The 20,440-nt window shown below is 40.8% G+C and overlaps 1 protein-coding gene across 4 annotated transcripts in view; it reads right to left on the minus strand.

The window, feature by feature from the left end:
- Positions 1 to 20,440, minus strand: part of LOC137299996 (progranulin-like) — a 73,362-nt gene that overhangs the window by 23,588 nt on the left and 29,334 nt on the right. For all 4 annotated transcript variants that reach the window (XM_067969057.1, XM_067969059.1, XM_067969056.1 and 1 more), the window contains exons 3-9: positions 15,531 to 15,668; positions 14,211 to 14,360; positions 13,662 to 13,892; positions 10,979 to 11,060; positions 8,612 to 8,721; positions 7,713 to 7,860; positions 2,756 to 2,853 (exon numbers count right to left, since the gene is read on the minus strand). In XM_067969057.1, the coding sequence (XP_067825158.1) occupies positions 2,756 to 2,853; positions 7,713 to 7,860; positions 8,612 to 8,721; positions 10,979 to 11,060; positions 13,662 to 13,892; positions 14,211 to 14,360; positions 15,531 to 15,668 (957 nt within the window). The remainder of the gene's footprint in view (positions 1 to 2,755; positions 2,854 to 7,712; positions 7,861 to 8,611; positions 8,722 to 10,978; positions 11,061 to 13,661; positions 13,893 to 14,210; positions 14,361 to 15,530; positions 15,669 to 20,440) is intronic.

Raw genomic sequence — 20,440 nt, forward strand, 5'->3', positions numbered from 1 at the left:
TTGGTGGCCTATAGTATACACCCAGTAGCGTAATAGCTCCTCCATTGTTCCTTAATTCTAACCAAATAGATTCTGTTTTTGATCACTCAACTACATCATCCCTTTCCAGTGCTTATAATAGTTTCTTTGATCAATATTGCCATTCCCCTCCTTTCTTTCCTGCCCTATCTTTCCTAAATACCTTGTAGCCAGGAATATTAAGTACCCAATCCTCCCCTCCTTTGAGCAAGGTCTCTGTTATTGCCACTCAGAGTCATAGAGTTATACAGCACGGATAGAGGCCCTTCGGCCCATCGTGTCCGCGCCAGCCATCAGCCCTGTCTACTCTAATCCCATATTCCAGCATTTGGTCCGTAGCCTTGTATGCTATGGCATTTCAAGTGCTCATCCAAATGCTTCTTGAATGTTGTGAGGGTTCCTGCCTCCACAACCCTTTCAGACAGTGAGTTCCAGACTCCAACCACCCTCTGGGTGAAAAAGTTCTTTCTAAAATCCCCTCTAAACCTCCCGCCTTTTACCTTGAATCTATGTCCCCTTGTTATAGAACCCTCAACGAAGGGAAAAAGCTCCTTAGGATCCATCCTATCTGTGCCCCTCATAATTTTGTACACCTCAATCATGTCCCCCCTCAGCCTCCTCTGCTCCAAGGAAAACAAACCCAATCTTCCCAATCTCTCTTCATAGCTGAAGCGCTCCAGCCCTGGTAACATCCTGGTGAATCTCCTCTGCACCCTCTCCAAAGCGATCACATCCTTCCTGTAGTGTGGCGACCAGAACTGCACACAGTACTCCAGCTGTGGCCTAACCAGTGTTTTATACAGCTCCATCATAACCTCCTTGCTCTTATATTCTATGCCTCGGCTAATAAAGGCAAGTATCCCATATGCCTTCTTTACCACCTTATCTACCTGTTCCCCCGCCTTCAGGGATCTGTGAACTTGCACACCAAGATCCCTCTGACCCTCTGTCTTGCCTAGGGTCCTCCCATTCATTGTGTATTCCCTTGCCTTGTTAGTCCCTCCAAAGTGCATCACCTCACACTTTTCCGGGTTAAATTCCATTTGCCACTGTTCCGCCCATCTGACCAACCCATCTATATCGTCCTGCAGACTGAGGCTATCCTCCTCGCTATTTACCACCCTACCAATCTTTGTATCATCAGCGAACTTACTGATCATACCTTTTACATTCATATCCAAGTCATTAATGTAGACCACAAACAGCAAGGGACCCAGCACCGATCCCTGTGGTACCCCACTGGCCACAGGCTTCCAGTCACAAAAACAACCTTCGACCATCACCCTCTGCCTTCTGCCACTAAGCCAGTTTTGTATCCAAAGTGCCAAGGCACCCTGGATTCCATGGGCTCGTACCTTCTTGACCAGTCTCCTGTGGGGGACTTTATCGAAGGCCTTACTGAAATCCATGTATACCACATCCACTGCGTTACCCTCATCCACACGCCAAGTCACCCCCTCAAAAAATTCAATCAAATTAGTCAGACATGATCTTCCCTTGACAAAGCCATGTTGACTATCCCTGATTAATCCTTGCTTCTCCAAGTGGAGACTAATTTTGTCCTTCAGAATTTTTTCCAATAATTTTCCTACCACTGATGTTAGGCTCACTGGCCTGTAGTTCCCCGGTTTTTCCCTACTCCCCTTCTTGAATAATGGTATTACATTAGCGGTTCTCCAGTCCTCTGGCACATCCCCTGTGGCCAGAGAGGTTCTGAATATATGTGTCAGAGCCCCCGCAATCTCCTCCTTTGCCTCACACAGTAGCCTGGGATACATTTCGTCCGGGCCTGGGGATTTATCCATTTTTAGGCCTGCTAAAACCGCCAATACCTCCTCCCGCTCGATGTTAATATGTTCGAGTATATCACAGTCCCCCTGTCGTATTTCTATGTCTACATCGTCCTTCTCCATAGTGAAAACAGATGCAAAACATTCATTTAGAACCCCTCCTACATCTGCCGGCTCCACACACAGATTGCCATTTTTGTCCCTAATGGGCCCTATTTTTTGCCACTATATCATAGTCCCACGTGGCAACTTGTACCTGCAGCTCACCAACCTTATTTACCATGCTACATGCATTTACGCACATGCACTCCACTTATCTTAGACTACCACGCATTTGCCCCTTATTTCATCCCTCCTATTTCTGAACAATTCTTTATTCTAGTGTTATTTGTTTCTGTCTTCTGCACACCTTGTTTCTCCTTTCTGGTCCTCAACCCCCAGCCAAATCTTAGGTGAATTTTCTCCTCTTCTTTCATGAAGGCATCGATTCCTTACTGAGCTACAGTTCTATGGTTGCTGGTTCCCTAAATGGTCATTATTCATGGGGTGAGCCTTGATGTCAACAGTAGAATATTCAGAGCCAAGCTCAATCCTGACCTCACTCCACACATGTACTGCCAGTAGGGCTCACGAAATCGTAATCAGAAGCAGGAACTCAACCTGATTTTTCTCCTCCCTATTCTGAGCAACTGAAGCCAACTGTAGCATCCTTACTGATCCTCCTAACTGACAACTGCTAACTCAAAAGACCAAGAACTGAACCTGGAATCTTCTGGGTCTGCATGACTCAGCTACTCAATACTTAAATTCACTGAGTGTCAGGAGAACCCAGATTATTTAAATTCCACTTTGATTTGTTGCAGAAGTACTGCTGCAGTCCTCAGGAGAAGATGTATTAAAAAGGGAAGTACACCATTACATTGTGTGCGCAGATAATCATTTCTTACATTTGGCATAGGACAGCACCCATAGCCTCCCGAGGCGAGTTTGCAGCATGTATCATCATCAGGGCAGGACACTGTACCATTACACTGCACGCCCTGAACTGCAAAGGAAATAAGGTAATCAATAGTGAAAGACAAAACCTAATGGAATCAAATTTTGCAAGGGGAGGGGGGGGGGACAAGGGCAGGGAGTCAGAGAGAGGAAGAGAAATAACTGAATAATTATAGCAATTCTACAGGTTAAACACTATATACAAGAAAGAAAAATGTCAGCAAATTCAACAAATTCAATTTTCTCCGAGTATTGAAAACAATGAGCTTCTGAAAGCATGAGTACTTTTTCCATTTTGAAGAGTTTGAATATATTTTTGATTCTTTATCTGTAGACTGATGGTAGCTGCACTAATTAGAGGCAACATATTGGCAATAGAAAAAAGGGACACAAGTAACATTAAGATAGAAACAGAATCCATATGGATTGAGACAAAGGATAAGAAGGGATCGATCACATTAATAGGTATATTCTACAGACCACCTAATAGTGCAAGGGAAGTGGAGGATGAAATATATAGACAAATCTATGAAATGAGTAAAGAAACATTGAATAATAATCATGGGAGATTTCAAGTACCCCCAAATAAATCGGCAAGGAGGTAGGGAAAGGGGAAAAAGGGAACGGAGTTTTTAAACGACGAGTACAGGACTCCTTTCTTACCCAGTATGTGAGAAGCCCAACAAGGGATGAATCACTGCTAGATCTAGTAATGGGAAATGAACCAGAGCAGATAAGTAAGCATAGGGGAACATCTAGGTAATAGCAACCATAACATAAGGTTTAAAATAAGAGAGAGAAAGATAAGACAAAGGCCAAAGAAATAGATTGGAAAAGCTAATTTTATGGGCATGAGAATGGAACAGGGGAGGTAAACTCAATTTAAAAAACAGACTTAGAGATAAAACAGCAGTGGGAAATGTTTAAAACTGTGATCAAGAGAGTTCAGGAGAAATATATTCCTCTAAAAAGAACAAGCTAGCCAATAATAAAACACCACAGAAGAATAAAAAGGGTAAAATTGAAACTGAAGAAAAAGGCATAAACTAAGTACATAGACAATAAAGGAGAGGGTGGCAAAGGAGAATATGAAGAGGTTAGGAAAGAAGTCAAAAAACAATTAGGAAAGCAAAGAGGAGCTACAAAATTAAATTAGCAAGGAATATAAAAAGAAATAAAGTAGTCTACAGAAACATAAAATAACAAAAGAAAAATCAGGATAGAGATAGGACCACTAAGGGATGCACAAGATAAACTCACAGGTAATGACAGCGAAATGGCAGAAATACTGAATAGTTACTTCACTTCAGTATGTACCAGAGAAACCAACAAGGTGGGCATGGCATTGTAAGAGATCAAAAAAGATATAAAACCATTTAAGATAGAAAGAGGGTAGATAATTGATAAACTAGTCAAACTTAGAGAGGATAAACCCCTGGTCCGGATGGATTGCATCTGCGAATATTAAAAGAAGTTAGGGAGGAGATAACAGAAGCACTATTACATATAAAAAAGTTCATTAGAAAAGGGAATAGTGTCAGAGGACTGGTGTACAGCTAATGTTCTATCTCCCTTTTTAAATATAGGAATAACAAGTCCAGGGAACTATAGATCAGTTAGCTGAATGCCAGTGGTAGAAAAGATAATGGAATCTTTACTCAAAGATGTAATAGAAAAACATAGAGAAAGTAAATATAAAAGAAGAGTCAGCAGGGATTTCAGAAGGGAAAGTCATGCTTGACCAACCTTATTGAATTCTTTGAAGTAGTAACAGAAAGAGTAAACAAGGGCAGTGCAGATGTAATATATTTGAATTTTCAAAAGACCTTCGATAAGGTACCGCATTGTAGACTCATGAATAAGGTCAGAGCATGTGGAGTCAGGAGACAGGTAGCAGAATGGATAGCAAGCTGGCTACAAAACAGAAAGAGAGTAGGGGTTAAGGATAGCTACTCAGACTGGCAAAAGGTGGGAAGTTCCACAGGGATCAGTGCTAGGGCCACTGTTGTTCACAATTTACATAAACAATTTGTATTCGGGAATCGGAAGTACAATTTCAAACTTTGCAGACACCAAATTGGGGGGTGTTAATACGAAGGAAGAATGCATCAAAATGCAAGAGGACATTAATAAACTTGCAGAATAGACTGTAACTGGCAAATTAATTTCAATACAGATAAGTGTGAGGTGATGCATTTTGGTAGTCACAAATAAGGTGGCCACATATTGCTTTGGATAATAAGTCTAAATGGAATAGAGGAGCAAAGGGATCCAGGGGTGCAGATACACAAATCACTAAAAGTAGCGACAGGTTAATAAAGCCATAAAAAAGGCAAACCAAGCACTGGGTTTCATTTCTAGAGGGATAGAATTGACAAGCAGAGAAGTTATGTTAAACTTGTATAGAACCTTAGTTAGACTACACTTGAAGTACTGTGCACCGTTCTGGTCTCTGTTATAGAAAAAACATAGAGGCATTGGAGAGGGTGCAAAAAAGATTCACAAAGATGATACTAGAACTGAGAGGATGCTCATCAGGAAAGGCTGAACAGGCAGGGGCTCTTTTCTCTAGAACAGAGAAAGCTGAGGGGTGACCTGATCATGGTCTTTAAGATAATGAAAGGGTTTGATAGGGAAGACAGAGAAAATGTTTCCACTTGTGGGGAAATCCAAAACTAGAGATCTTAAATATAAAATAGTCACTAATAAATCCAATAGGGAACTCAGGAGAAACTTATTCATCCAAAGAGTGATAAGAATGTGGAACGCACTACCACAAAGAGTAGTTGAGGCAAATAACAGATGCATTTAAGGGGCAACTAGATAGGCACATGAGGGAAAAGGAATAGATGGGTATGCTGATAGGGCTAGATGAAGTAGGGAGGGAAGAGGCTCATGTGGAGCTTAAACTCTGGCAAAGACCAGTTGGGCTGAATGGCCTGTTTCTGTGCTGTAGTTTCAATGTAACGATCAATTGTGCCTCAACTGGTTGAATGTAACTGGCCCTAGTTACAGAGAGAGGGCTAGAGAGCTGGGGATTTTTACTTGGGAAAAGCATAAACTTGATATGACATGTCTTTAAAGCAAGAAATTCTGTCCACGTGAATAGATTATTTCAGCTAGATAGGCAGGGAAGGACTAGAGAAGTCAGTATAAGTTACAAAAGCATAGAGCTAGGTTAGATGATGGGAAGTACTTCTTTTTGCAGAGTTGTCGACCTCTGGAGTAAGGTGGCAGCAAACAGTGAACATGTTGAGCTAAAGGCGGCAGTGGGTTAGTGGCACCAGTTACTTTGGTCTCAGAGCTAGCTTGATTGCCTTGAGAGGTCAAAGAGGAATTTCCCAAAGTTTTCCATCTGGTTTTGCGTCTCTCCCAGGAAACCATCACTGGGGGCGGGGCAAGCGAAAGATGACGACCACGTCAGGGAGGGCACAGGCTTGATGGGCCAGCTGGTCTTTTCTGCCCTTTTTTGTACGTTTATAAATGTAAGAAAGTGTCAATTGGGTCCACAGTCAAGAGGATTGTTTATAAAAATCTTTACATGCAATGAAGTCGCTATGTACTATTGTTACATGGTACTACAGGAGAAATAGATGACAAATTGAGGTCAATGGTTCAGTTAAGAAGCTAAAAATAAGCTGTGATCCACATGTTTGGTGGTGTCCCTCAGGAATGAGGGTTATTTCCAGGGTTCTGGGGGTCTCTCAGGGCTAAGTATTTTGCGGCCTAGTCCAGTGAAACAGAATCCCCGATATCTCGAGACCTGTTGGCAAATGACCTATTCTTAGCTTTCTGTGAGGGCGTGTGTTTACGGATGTCTGGGTAGAGTGGATTTCCAAGAAAGGGCTTCAGGTTGCTTGGTCCATTCAGAGTTCCAGACTCTGACCAAGACCCTGTACGCTATTCATTCCAACTGTCATATATCCCACAAGTAACTCTCCAACTTGTTTATTATGGGGAGGGTTGTGTTTCATCATTTGGGGAGGGAGGGAGGGGGGGGCGGGGAAAGAGGAGATGCAATGCACCTTTTTTCAGTTTGCAACAACAGCTGCATTAGATTACAGTTGCTGTGGGGTGGGCTCTTTCTCTAATGGGTAAGCTCAACAGGAGTAGAGTCTGCGAGATTCGAGGGTCACGTCATATTCTCTGTAGTCTCCTGAACTGCTGTCCAGAATTGCTGAATGCAGGGGCATGACCAGAATATGTGCTGCAGTGTGTGCCTTTTTGACCGCAACCCCTCAAGTGATTATCCCCCACGGAGGAGTGGATATTGTGGAACTATGGAGAAAGGTACACCCGATGCATTGTTGCATGCTAACTGTGCTTAGTCTCCCAGGGAGGAATATGGGTAGGATTTCCACCTGTTAAAGTCAGTATATATGTCAGTTGGAGGAAGAGAGGACAAAGAGAAAGAGTTTATTTTGTGTAGGCGTGTGTTTTCCCAGAACCCATGAAGCTAGGGTACACTCCTACAGTGTAATGATGTTTAAGAATGAAGACGACCGCTCATTTCACCCAAGACCCTCAAAAAGTGAGGAACGGGTCTTTTTATTATCCGGATTGGCTGCAAACTCCAAGGAGAAAAGGGTACCTTTCTTACTCGATAGATGGATTATCCTAGTCTTAAGCTCAACATGTCTTCAATAAGTGAAGTGGCACAAGCACAGCAAGGTACAAAAACAATGACCAACATTGATAGACAAATACAAATAAGAATTTAATTTTTTTAAACTTATCATACCAAGAAATATTTGGTTGCTTCAGTGTTTAGCGTGAGCTGTTTTAGTTATTAGGTCCCAGTGTGGGATAACCCCTTAAATTAGTTAATAGATCTTAATGTGGATTAACCCCTTATATTAATTAGTTTCAAGTTTAGACTAACCCCTTAAAATAAAAACTTCACAATACCTTCAGTATTCTTCATGGCAAATCGTCTGTGAGCTGGAAATTTTTTCCACATTTCCACAATACCATACTGAGACACACACTTGGACTGTTTCAGGTCACACTTGGTTTCCGAAGGACAGCAATGCCGGCGGTCGCCACAGCACACAGCCTGTACAAGGAGGAGTGGTGAAGCAATAGGTACTGGAGCTCATTCTACATCTTCAGCACGCATTAATTATTTACTTGTCAAAAAGGGAGCTGATAAATAACCTACTTTCATTAGTAAATCCATTCTATAGTTAGTGTCTTTCACCTGAAACCTTCAAATCTTTAACATAACCTCAAGATGCTAAATGCCCACATCACATCATAGAAGTTACAGGACAAATAACTATCCACTGTAATCCCATCCCCTAGCCCTTTCGCCTTATAACGAATCATTGAAACTACAGCATGTAAAGAAGCACTTCAGAACACATAGTAGCAGACAAGAAAACAATTCGCCTTTTTGCTGCAATACATTTTCAAACCCTCAGTTTTTTTTTAAAATGCAGGACATAGTAAATGTGGCTTTTCCAGCATTGCCTGAGAAGTGCAATTGTATGCATTACAAGTCAACCGCATAGAGTCATGTGTAGGACAGATTGGGTACAGGTGGCAAATTCCCTTCCCTGAACCAGTTGGAGTTTTATAATAGTTAGTCCACAAACTAGCTTTATTAGATTCATTAGGTAGTACTAGATTTATTGAATTAAATTTCACAATTCACCATCATGGGATTTGAACTTACAACCTCTGGATTGCTAATACAGTACCATAATTACTACCCTACCATCCATTTAATTAAAATGCACAATACTCTTGCGCTAGAATTCGATGACATTATAAGTTTATAGTCTTTCTATAAACCCTAACCATACCTTTTGCAAAGGGCAGCATCCCCACTTCTCATCCGGAAGTAAACAACATGTTGCGCCATCTGGGCACTCAGATACCCCATCTGGGCAAATAATTGCTTTTACATTCTCATCTGTGAACAAGAAGTCTTATTTCAGTCTCTATAGCATAGTTATTGCACTGACTAAACAGCTCCCCACTCAAAAAGACACAGGACATGACCAGGATTGTTACTTGTGACAAAAGGCATCGGAATTTAGTTTGAACAACATCTATAAGTGGCAGGGATTGGCGATTATCAGAAAATAATAAAGGCCAATCTGTGTGTGGCTTGTTTCGGTTGCCTGCCTGTAGCAAGTTTGATTTAAAAAATGCCCCCCAAGTTAGGCCATTTTGTTCAGAATTCTCTCTCCCTTCCCTCACATGGGAAAGAAATGTGATTAACTATTCTATGATGTGACACACTGGTCAGCAACTCTAAGGGCTGCATTATTTCAGTCTTTGGGATTGAGGCAGATCAAAGACATTCATCAAGTACAAGACTGATCAGCAGACCGTGAGACACTGAAAATTTTAATTATTTGTTATGTTCACTATAAAGCTGAGAGTTAAGTTCACCATTAAAACTTAGCTCAGTTTGTAAAGTTGCTGTGCGTTGCTCAAGACTCCAATCAATCGACTAAAGGGAACTTATGTAGAATGTCAGGAATTAGATCCCATTGCAGTTTTCCAATCAGCTAATGCTCAGAAATTAAAGCTTGGGGTCATAGGAACATTTTTCATAAACTGGCTCCCAGACACTAAAATCTTCAGAAATTTGGAAGCATCAAGTTTAATTCAATTGTCTCTGACCTAGGGTAACTAATCAGCCTTGAACACATGGCACTCATTTTATCACGGCCAGTTCATAAACCAGTTCCTCCAATTAACTTGCAGTACTCACCAGTTCTGTGATAGCTGCTACGTAGGAACTTGATTAGCAAATCCTATGACTAGCTTGCTGGGATATTGCACAGGCTGTTGCCTCCTACTGATCTGCTGACTGCATGATATAAGCAGCGAGCTCTACAATTCTGGCTTGCATAGAATTACAAAGAAATATGGAAACAGGCAGTTCAGCCAAACTACATTGGTGTTTATCCTCCACATGAGTAGTAGTCTTAATCCAATGTGTCCACCCTGTTCCCATAGTCCCCTTTCCTTCAACCACTTATCTAACCAATTCTTAAATGTTGACATGCTTCAATTACTAACTAGTAAATACATTCCAAGCCTAACAACACTGTGCAAAAAGAGTTTCCACTGGTCTCAGTCCTAAATATAAGAATAAATGTAAGAGATTTATGTAGTCTCGATTTAGACCTCTCAATCTACTCTGTCCCATCCCCTCAATTTTAAACACCTCTATCAAATCATCTTAGTCTCCTCTGTTCTAATGAAAACAGCAATTTTTCCAAGTCTCTCTTCCTGTTTTTATTTCCTCATACCAAGCAGCATCCTAGTGAATCTGCGTTGCACCCTCTTTATTGCCTTAACATCCTTCCCATAGCGTGGAGCCCAAAACTGCACAGTACTCCAACTGTGGTCTTACTAAGGTTTTTTCTACATTCACTATTATATCCTGACTTCATATTCTATATCCACTGCCATAAAACCCAGTATTGCATTAGCTTTTTTTTAAAAAAATGGCCCTATCCACTTGAGTTGCTGCTTTTAATGTCTTGTGGACCTGAACCTCCAAATCCTTCTGCTCTTCTACATCACCCAACCTTCAAGGTATAGTTACTTTTTTTTTAAAAAAAAAGCAAAATATACCACCTCACAATTTAATTCCATGTGTCACTTTTTTTGCCCATTTCACCACCTTATCAATGTCCCCTTGCTGCTCCCTCAATTATTTCCTATTTTAGTGTTGTTTAAAGATTTGGAGACCACTCTCTCTCTGAGCAAGAAAGAACCCACCAAAATGGCAATTTGTAAATTACTTATGTGCTAACCTAACATGTACAGAGGAAGCTCAGAATCTTCCAGATTTAAGAGTTGTAGAAATATTATTCAGTATTCAACATTGTGAATTTTCAGCCAATCAGGAAAGTGCTTATTATTCAAATTTAAAGCACAAGCCTAAGACTCTTTCACTATCAAAGGTAACTTAAAATATATTTGTTCTGTGGTGTAAACAGCTGAGGTAAACCTCCTGTCATTTTAATATATTGCAAGAAGCTACAAAAACTTAATATTTCTAACAAATTCCACCCCTTCCAAATTTTTCTTTTGTTGAGGGAGAGAAAAGGAAGGGGGAAAGTGAGAAAAGAGCAGTTACTTTCATGACTGCAATCTCAATATTTGCCAGATCAGGCTTACACCCACTTACCATGTATTCTGCTTACCTATAGGTTTGATGCAGGTTTTTCGTGCTTTATCACATTTGAAATCTTTTGGACAGCAGTGATCATCGTCACAGCACACAGCCTGTAAACAGAAAGGAGCTTTGTGTTAAACATTGCATGCTTGTGGAAAATTAACTAAAAAATTCTCTTAACCACCCCCAAACCTGTCAAACTGAAAGTTAACATGAACAGAAGATGCCATTATCAAATACTGACATTGTCTGTGTTTTGGGCACCAGGGCAGTTAACATTTTGGGCTGTAGCTAGAGTGCTTTTAAACTCTAACCTAGGCTTTCCACAGTATGTGATGATCAAACTATCTGCTCTGTATTGTGTTTCAGAACCAACCAACTCACTGGATACCTTCTGTGAATGGTGGGCAATACATAGATTTTGTGTTTTGATTTTGGCCGATTTTATTCTTTAGATTTCTTAGTTATTTTAAATATTTTGGTTTATTTTGTTTTTTGTTCAACTCCTTGGAATTTTAGCAGGGCTGTCCCTTTAAGGTGGTCTTGAACTTTGCCTGAACCCACAGTTTCACCAACCTAACTGAAATAGGACAACCAATAACTCTGGATATGTGCCGTGCTTTCAGTAGTAGTTCTTTTAAAATTAGTATTGAAGGATTCAGAATGGCATTAAAAGTCAAGTGAACAGCTGCTTCACACTGGCGATCACAAAATCAATCCGTTTGTCAGGCTTTAAATGCTGTCCTTCAAACAGAAGCAGCTGTAATGCCAATAGTGCTTGATTGTTGAAGTGCTTATCGGGTTTCCTGCTCCCATTTTAAGGCAACAAAGATTGAGGCCTAGGATACTGCTGTAACAGCTGAAGGTGACCCAGAAGCCAAAAGACCATCACAATGCATATAAAAATTGCCCCACTTAGTGGCTAAGTCAAGCCCCTACTCAATCTAGTAGGCTCACACTGATGTAAGTATACGTGTACCAGGTAGAATAGGCATAGGAACCTTATCTTTCTTAAACACATCTGGAGTTTAGTAGACATTACCTCATTAACCGTGCATGAGATAAGAAATCTAGTAAATCAGGAGAAATGAGGAGAGTAGCTGGTATGAATAAGGGGTGTGTTATGGATGGATAAGACGACATTGAAGGCTACATGGAACAGTAATCAGCACTTACATAGGAATGTCCAGAGTGTAGTAAACATCAAGATATTAAGGAGCATGCACAAAGGATAACAGCTAACCTTACCAATAAATGAGCTTACATATCAACGGCATACACACAGAACATAATTATGTATTGTACCCACATTTGTCTGATGTGATTAAACCTATAAAAGATATAACACACTGGAGCTCCTTTGGAGACTTTGCCCTAGTCTTGCTGAGCCTAGCATAAGCAGTCAAGACGACACGCTTGCGACCTCCTGAGGAGTCCTCTGCTAGTGAGTTATAATCGGTACCAATCCCATGGGCACTGCACATAAGGGGTTATGTTTTATTATCTCTGACATGATTTAATAAAAAAGTATTAATCAGACATTTCAATGGTTCCTAATCCTTAAACTTGTATTAGGAGGTAAAAGGTGTACGACACTATCTTATGATACTTCCACAAAAGGTCAAAGAGATATGCCAATAACCCAACAATTGGTAGGTTATCTGTAATTATGTGCAGGCCACACAATCTGTGCTCGAGTTTCCTCTGAAGTCCAGGGGCATCACTGCATTTCTGTTAAGTTGCAGGGAGAGCAGAGTGCCATTGTATGTGGGAGAGTGAAACCAGCCCAATAATTGTGTGCCACTTTTCACACATCTGAACTGCACTCACATGCTGCAGTATAATGAGGAGGCATTTTTTGGAATTTTTTGACCATTTTTCGACAGAAATGATTTGGGGGGGGCGGGGGGAAGTTACTTTTAAGTGTTGCTTTTTTAAAAAAAAAAGCACCAAGTGGTTTTGCACAGGTTGAAAAATGAAGGTCATTGGTTGCAAGCATTTGGAGAAAGTATTAAAGCCTGACCTGTTATCCAGGGCAGCTCATCCCAAACTCTGTTGCCTGTATCCTAACTCGCACTAAGTCCCGTTCACCCATTACCCCTATACTCACTGACCTACATTGGCTCCCAGACAGGCAACGCCTCGATTTTAGAATTCTCATCCTTGTTTTCAAATCTCTGTGGCTTCACCCCTCCCTATCTCTAAACTCCTCCAGCCTTACAAGATCGCTGCGCTCCTCCAATTCTGGCCTTTTGCACATCCTCTATTTTCATTGCTTCACCATTGGCAGCCGTGCCTTCAACTGCCTAAGCACTAAGCTCTGGAATTTCCTCCCTAAACCTCTCTCCTCCTTCAAGACGCATTATTAAAACCGATCTTTTTGACCAAGGTCATCTGTCCTAATATCTCCTTATGTGGCTCAGTATCAAATTTCGATTGATAATGCTCATGAAGTGCCTTGGGATGTTTTACTACGTTAAAGGCGATATATAAATGCAAGTTGTTGTTATTGAACCCATAAAAAGGTATCAATAGTAGACACAAATTTGTAACACTAGGTTAATAAAATAATGAAGGACAAGAAAAAAGATTTGACTCATCACTCTATACCAATATATAGTTTTACCCATTCGATAGTCTTTCACAGCTGTATTAGCACTGACCAGTTTATAAAGACAGTCCATAAAAAGATAACTGCACTCAGGACTTACATCCTTCATGGGACAGCAACCCCAACCAAAGTCCTTAGATGTGCAACAGGTGTATCCCACAGAGCAGGACATGTTCCCACAAAGCTCACTCTCAGCGGCACGCAAGTTTCCTACTCTGGAAACCAACGGCATCTCTTCTTCCTTTACCCCGGTTCTTTTGCATTTGGCTTTGAGCACGTCACACTCATACCCCTTTGGACAGCAATGCTCCCAATCCTTGCAAACAGTTGCCTGTGACCAGGAAAGAATTAAGAACAGAGGCATGTTTTATAATAACATGGACAGTAAAAAAATAATGAACTAAGATGCAAGTTTCATACAAAATTATTGAAAAATAATGAGGATTCTATAGTCCTTGGATAAAATCGTGCTCTCCAGTGTGAACAGTTGAGACGTTTTATCTATTTACATTAAACTGCTGCCTACAAGAGATTATTTAAAGTTTATATCATAGGGTGTAAGCCATTCAATAAAAGGCTTTTGTATTGTGTACAACTAAGGCACTTAATGGAGGTCACAAAGAAACTGCTGCTAAAATAACCATCATACCTCAGTGAGTGGGCAACAACCATAGAAACCTTTAGACGTAGGCATACAAGTGTATTCAGGGGGACATTCAGTATTATCCAGACATATGTTCTCAGTCAGTGCGTTCGGTGTTCCTGCTTTCACCAGGGGGATGGCTTTTGCTTCTTCCCACTAGAATCAGATAAACAAGTGTGAAAAGTTACAACAGAATTCATTTCCCATTCTTGGGTACTATACTGACTAGCTACTGGTTTGTCATGGTCATGGTCTGCTAACAGAACCTCTATGGGCATAATACAAACTATTCTACTCAGGCCTTCTACCTACAGCCTGACTGCATTTCCTAGTACTAGTTATGAATAATGAGATGAAAGTGTTGCTGAAGCTTACAGCTAAGCATCTCCTTGGTCATGAAACCCACTGAATACCTTCAGAAGCTAACCTTTAAGGCTACATCTCTGTCTACACCTCAATGGATACAGAGTACCCAAGCACCAATCTGATTTACAAGAGAGTAATTTTCTAAAGCACATCCACTGTGGCAGAAAAACATTGGTTCTTGTACAAATAGTATTTGGAACAGTAAAACCTGCCACAGTGGCACTGTTGCAGTACTTCCTTTTTTCCCCCTCAACATGAACACTTGAGCAGCCTTTCGTTGCACAATGCCAGCCGATCGCTAACAGAATTGGTTTCTTGGGCAGTTTACGGTAGTCACATGTGCAATTGGCTCACCATTAATCACTCCGGATGGCAAGCAGGACCAGCAGGGATTTGGAAAATTGTTTTTCTCAATACTAAAATAAAAAAAATGAAGAGATCGCCCAATGGAAGGATGCGGTACAGAGCCAAACAGCTCAGGAAGTATCAGCCAATCTTCTTGTTACCAAACACTACACAGGAAACCACATAGAAAATGTACATGCAGATGTCAAGCAATGGCAGAATCAGGCTTGACAGTCATGTTGATCAAATCACAGCCAACATTCATCATCCACTCGTGCACAGGAAGAATGGGCACTTTAGTAAAATGCCATCAGAACCTGCAGAAGTGGTTAAAAACCCCCAAAACACAGTCATCTCAGGAGGAATGAAAATATTAAAATGTAAACCCCCTAAAGCTAGCGCAGAAAGTCTAGAATTAACCCAGTTAAAAACAGAAAAAGATTAAAGGGGATGAAATCATTTTACAGACATCTGTATATTTGTCCAATATTTGAAAAGGCTCAAAAATTACACATAGATTTGTACACTGAAAAATAAAGTTAAAATTGCTAATGTTGAAATTACAGCACAGGGCCCAAAGCTGAGCGTGAATAGTTTTTACCACCACTGATTTACCATGGTAGTCCCGGGATGGATCGCTGGAATTTTCTTCAACCAGGGCACACTACTCGAACCTTGAATACAGGTTGAATGGGCAGTATCACAGGTGGTATTTTCAGGGCAGCAGTGCAACAAATCTGAACAGCAAACCGCCTGTGACAGAATGAAACATGACAGACATGAAATGAGCGAGTGGAAAATACAACAGTTTAGTGTTTTCTATGTAAACTGACTTGTTTGAAAAGTAAACAATTCAATGATAATCTACCAGTCAAATGTTCAAAACAGAATATTCACTTTTGTATACATGAATACTTTAAAATTCAACCTCACACACTACTTAAACAGTAAGCAGCTCAAACCAAACCATAAAGCCTTAGTGCATTTAATTTAGTTAGTGTAGTTGTGGAGGTCCAATTCTGGATATGCTAGAATAATGCAGGAAGGCAATATGAAAACTGTATTTTACCACTGCAAGTATGGCTTTCCATACTTTGAGTGTAGCTTAAATTCCATATACAAATCACTACCACCAATCTGGGTAGCCCTGAGGACAATGTCACTAAAAACATTTACATCATAAGTGGGACCGTTTTGGGTCAGATGAACTTCCCATATGCCAGTTGTGCACAGGGCCTCGTTCTGAGCAGCATTTTAGTTCCTACCACAGGAAAAGACACCAACTGAGGAAATTTAGATACACACAAAAAAAATTCTAAATTGCATCGAAGTACAAAAGCTAAAAACTGCACTTGCTTTCAATGGAGCTAGTATTTGAATGGTGGGTAGAATTTAAGCACCACAGGTCCAGTTAAGCACAACATAAGCTCAATATAAGATTCAAACCTGAAGGACTATTGGTTCCCTGCCAAACAGTTTAATTTTGTAGACACCCTTCAAGAATGCAAATCCAGTAGGTGCTCATCAACTGAAATTCTTGTTGCAGGACAACAAATTGAAACAGGTGCCCTATGAGCACTGTGAGCCAAGCAATACGCCGTGTGCCCATCAAGAAAGTTAGAATGCCACACCCTGATGGGTAACAGTCATGGTCCTGCCATCAGCAAACCAGCCGTTTTAATTTAGCATTATAGTCTCTCGTAGGATGAAGATGTTAAAGTTTCTACTATAGGTCTGCTTGGTTAGGCCAGCCCTCTCCGGTTGTCAAATTAAGGGTCTGGGAAGTGCTGTACTACATCTGACTCAAGGTCTGCAGTGGGGCAGATCCTGCATGTAAAAATGCTCAGATGGAGAAAAGCCAGTGAACCAGCTTTGCTTCTCAGGGCAGGGTTACTAGGATGACTGGTTGCCCCTGCTTGGATCTTATGACTGACCCTTGGTAGAAGAAAACTAAAGGATGTCATACAGAAACTTGCCAATCAAGGAAACAAAGAAAGAAAGTGTTAGACTCTCTTCATTCTTCAAACAGAATTTCAGCAATATTTTGGTCTGAAATTTTTAGCCTGACTTCCTTTAGATAGCCCCAGATATGAGAATTTCACATAGATTGGGAAAGGTAGTGAATTTGAGTGTGTCCAGGATAGTTTTCTACAGCAGTATGTCCTAGAGGCAACAAGGGGGCAAGCCATACTAGATTTAGTAATGAGCATTGAACCAGATTTAGTTAACGGCTTAACTGTACGCGAACATCTATCCAATAGTGATCATAACATGATCGAGTTCAATGTAGTGTTTGAAAGGGAAAAAAAGTGAGTCAGCTGCTACTTGGGTAAGACCGACTTCAATGGGATGAGACAGAGACTGTCCACAGTAAACTGGGCAAATCTGTTAATGGGTAAAACGACTGATGATCAGTGGGAAATGTTTAAAGAAACATTTGACGTGATACAGAATCGGTTTATATCCCTGAGGGGCAAGAACTCTACTTGCCAAAAAAAACAGCCATGGACAACTAAAGAGGTATGGGACAGTATAAAAAATAAGGAATGGGCATACAAAGAGGCAAAAAATGGCACAGATCCTGGCAGATGGGAAAGATACAAAGATCAACAAAGGGTCACAAAACAGAAAGTAAGAGCTACAAAAAAAGTGTATGAAAGGAAACTTGCAAGGGATATCAAAATCAATACGAAGAACTTTTATAGTTACATTAGGAAAAAGAGGGTGGTCAGGAGCAGTGTTGGCCCCTTAAAAACAAAGTGGGGATATTGTCATTGACAATGGGGAAATAGCAGACATGTTGAACGATCACTTTGCGTCAGTATTTACAGGAGAAAAAGGAGGATAACATGCCGGAAATCCCAAGAAAACTAATATTGAATCGGGGACAGGGACTCGATAAAAATATAAGTAAAGCAACTGTAATGAAGAAAATAATAGCACTAAAGAGTGACAAATCCCCAGGACCAGATGGTTTCCATCCCAGGGTTTTAAAGGAAGTAGGTGAGCACATGGCAGATGCCCTAACTATAATCTTCCAAAGTTCTCTAGATTCAGAAACTGTCCCTCTAGATTGGAAAATTGCACATGTTACTCTGCTTTTTAAGAAAGGAGAGAGAGGGAAACCAGGCAATTATAGACCAGTTAGCCTAACATCTGTTGTGGGGGAAATGCTGGAGTCTATAATTAAGGATAGGGTGACTGAACACCGAGAATTTTCAGTTAATCAGAGAGAGCCAGCATGAATGTGTGAAAGGTAGGTCATGCCTGACAAACCTGATTGAATTTTTTGAAGAGGTGACTAAAGTAGTGGTCAGGGGAATGTCAATGGATGTTATTTATATGGACTTCCAGAAGGCATTTGATAAGGTCCCACATAAGAGACTGTTAACTAAGATAGAAGCCCATGGAATCGAGGGAAAATTACGGACTTGGTTAGGAAGTTGGCTGAGTGAAAGGCGACAGAAAGTAGGGATAATGGGTAGGTACACACATTGGCAGGAAGTGACAAGTGGAGTCCCGCAGGGATGTGTCTTGGGGCCTCAATTATTCAATATTTATTAACGACTTAGATGAAGGCATAGAAAGTCTCATAACTAAGTTTGCCGATGACACAAAGATTGATGGTATTGTAAGCAGTGTAGATGAAAACATAAAATTACAAAGGGATATTGATGGATTAGGTGAATGGGCAAAACTGTGGCAAATGGAATTCAATGTAGACAAATGTGAGGTCATCCACTTTGGATCAAAAAAGGATAGAACAGGGTACTTTCTAAATGGTAAAAAGTTAAAAACAGTGGATGTCCAAAGGGACTTAGGGGTTCAGGTACATTGATCATTGAAGTGTCATGAACAGGTGCAGAAAATAATCAATAAGGCTAATGGAATGCTGGCCTTTATATCTAGAGGACTAGAGTACAAGGGGGCAGAAGTTATGCTGCAGCTATACAAAACCCTGGTTAGACCGCACCTGGAGTACTGGTGAGCACTTCTGGGCACCGCACCTTCGGAAGGACATATTGGCCTTGGAGGGAGTGCAGCGTAGGTTTACTAGAATGATACCCAGACTTCAAGGGTTAAGTTACGAGGAGAGATTACACAAATTGGGGTTGTATTCTCTCGAGTTTAAGGTTAAGGGGTGATCTGATCGAAGTTTAAAAGATATTAAAGGGGAACAGATAGGGTGGATAGAGAGAAACTATTTCCGCTGGTTGGTGATTTTAGGAGTAGGGGGCACAGTCTAAAAATTAGAGCCAGACTTTTCAGGAGCGAAATTAGAAAACATTTCTACACACAAAGGGTGGTAGAAGTTTGGAACTCTCTTTCGCAAATGGCAATTGATACTAGCTCGATTGCTAAATTTAAATCTGAGATAGGTAGCTTTTTGGCAAAGGTATTAAGGGATATGGGCCAACGGCAGGTATATGGAGTTAGATCACAGATCAGCCATGATTTTATCGAATGGCGGAGCAGGCACGAGGGGCTGAATGGCCTACTCCTGTTCCTATGTTCCTAATATCCTGCACTGACTATATCTGGGACTTTAATAATGAAACCCAGGCAGCCTAGTAAATTCAGGACTTACACCATATTAGTTGACTCCTCGGAGCTTCCTATCACTTAAGGACATACTATAGACGCTACAGCCGGAGAAGGATATCCACTATGGATGTGGGGTCTTTGTAAACTCATACCTCAAACAAAAAAAATCTGCAGCATATCATTTTTGATATTACTTTATATAAACAGAATGTGAATTCAAAACTGACTTCAGTTAGCAGTGCCCCAGACAAAGTTCTTTTATCTTGATGTTAAGGAGAAGATGGAAAAAAAATAGAACAGTCCAATGATATCCACATTTAATAGACCATCTGATCTATTTCTCTGGTGGGGGAGTCCAGAACACAGGAGGTATAACCTTAAAATTAGAGCTAGGCTGTTCAGGAGTGAAGTCAGGAAGCACTTCTTCATACAAAGGGTAGTGGAAATCTGGAATTCTTTCTCTCTCCCCTCCCCCCACACCCCCAAAAAGCTGTTGGAGGTTGGGGGGGGGGGTCAATTGAAAATTTCAAAGCTGAGATTGATAGATTTTTGTTAGTCAAGGATGTTAAGGGATATGGATCCAAGGCAGGTAAACGGATCATGATCTAACTGAATGGCGGAACAGGCTCGATGAGCTGCATAGCCTGCTCCTGTTCCTTTACTTAACCAATTCCCCAGTGATCGTGTTATTGTTTTCAAGAATTAACAGCATCAGGAATTACCACTTTGCTGAAATGTTCATGTATGCAAGTTTGCAGACTGGGAAGAGGGGACAAATCTCCTTGGGGTAGAGTTTTCACTAGATTGCATTGGTTTTATTAGCGCAATCCGCCTGGACCAGCACGAAAGATCGAGGAAACTCGATTTTTCCACCAAGGAGGGTCATAAATTAAGCTAGTTTTCTTAGGTACACAGGCACTAGTAGGCAACAGTAAGAAACTGACTAGTGTACACCAATGAAACTAATAAATGGTTCAGCA

This window comes from Heptranchias perlo, chromosome 30 (genome assembly GCF_035084215.1).
Source record: "Heptranchias perlo isolate sHepPer1 chromosome 30, sHepPer1.hap1, whole genome shotgun sequence".
Lineage (NCBI taxonomy): Eukaryota > Metazoa > Chordata > Chondrichthyes > Hexanchiformes > Hexanchidae > Heptranchias > Heptranchias perlo.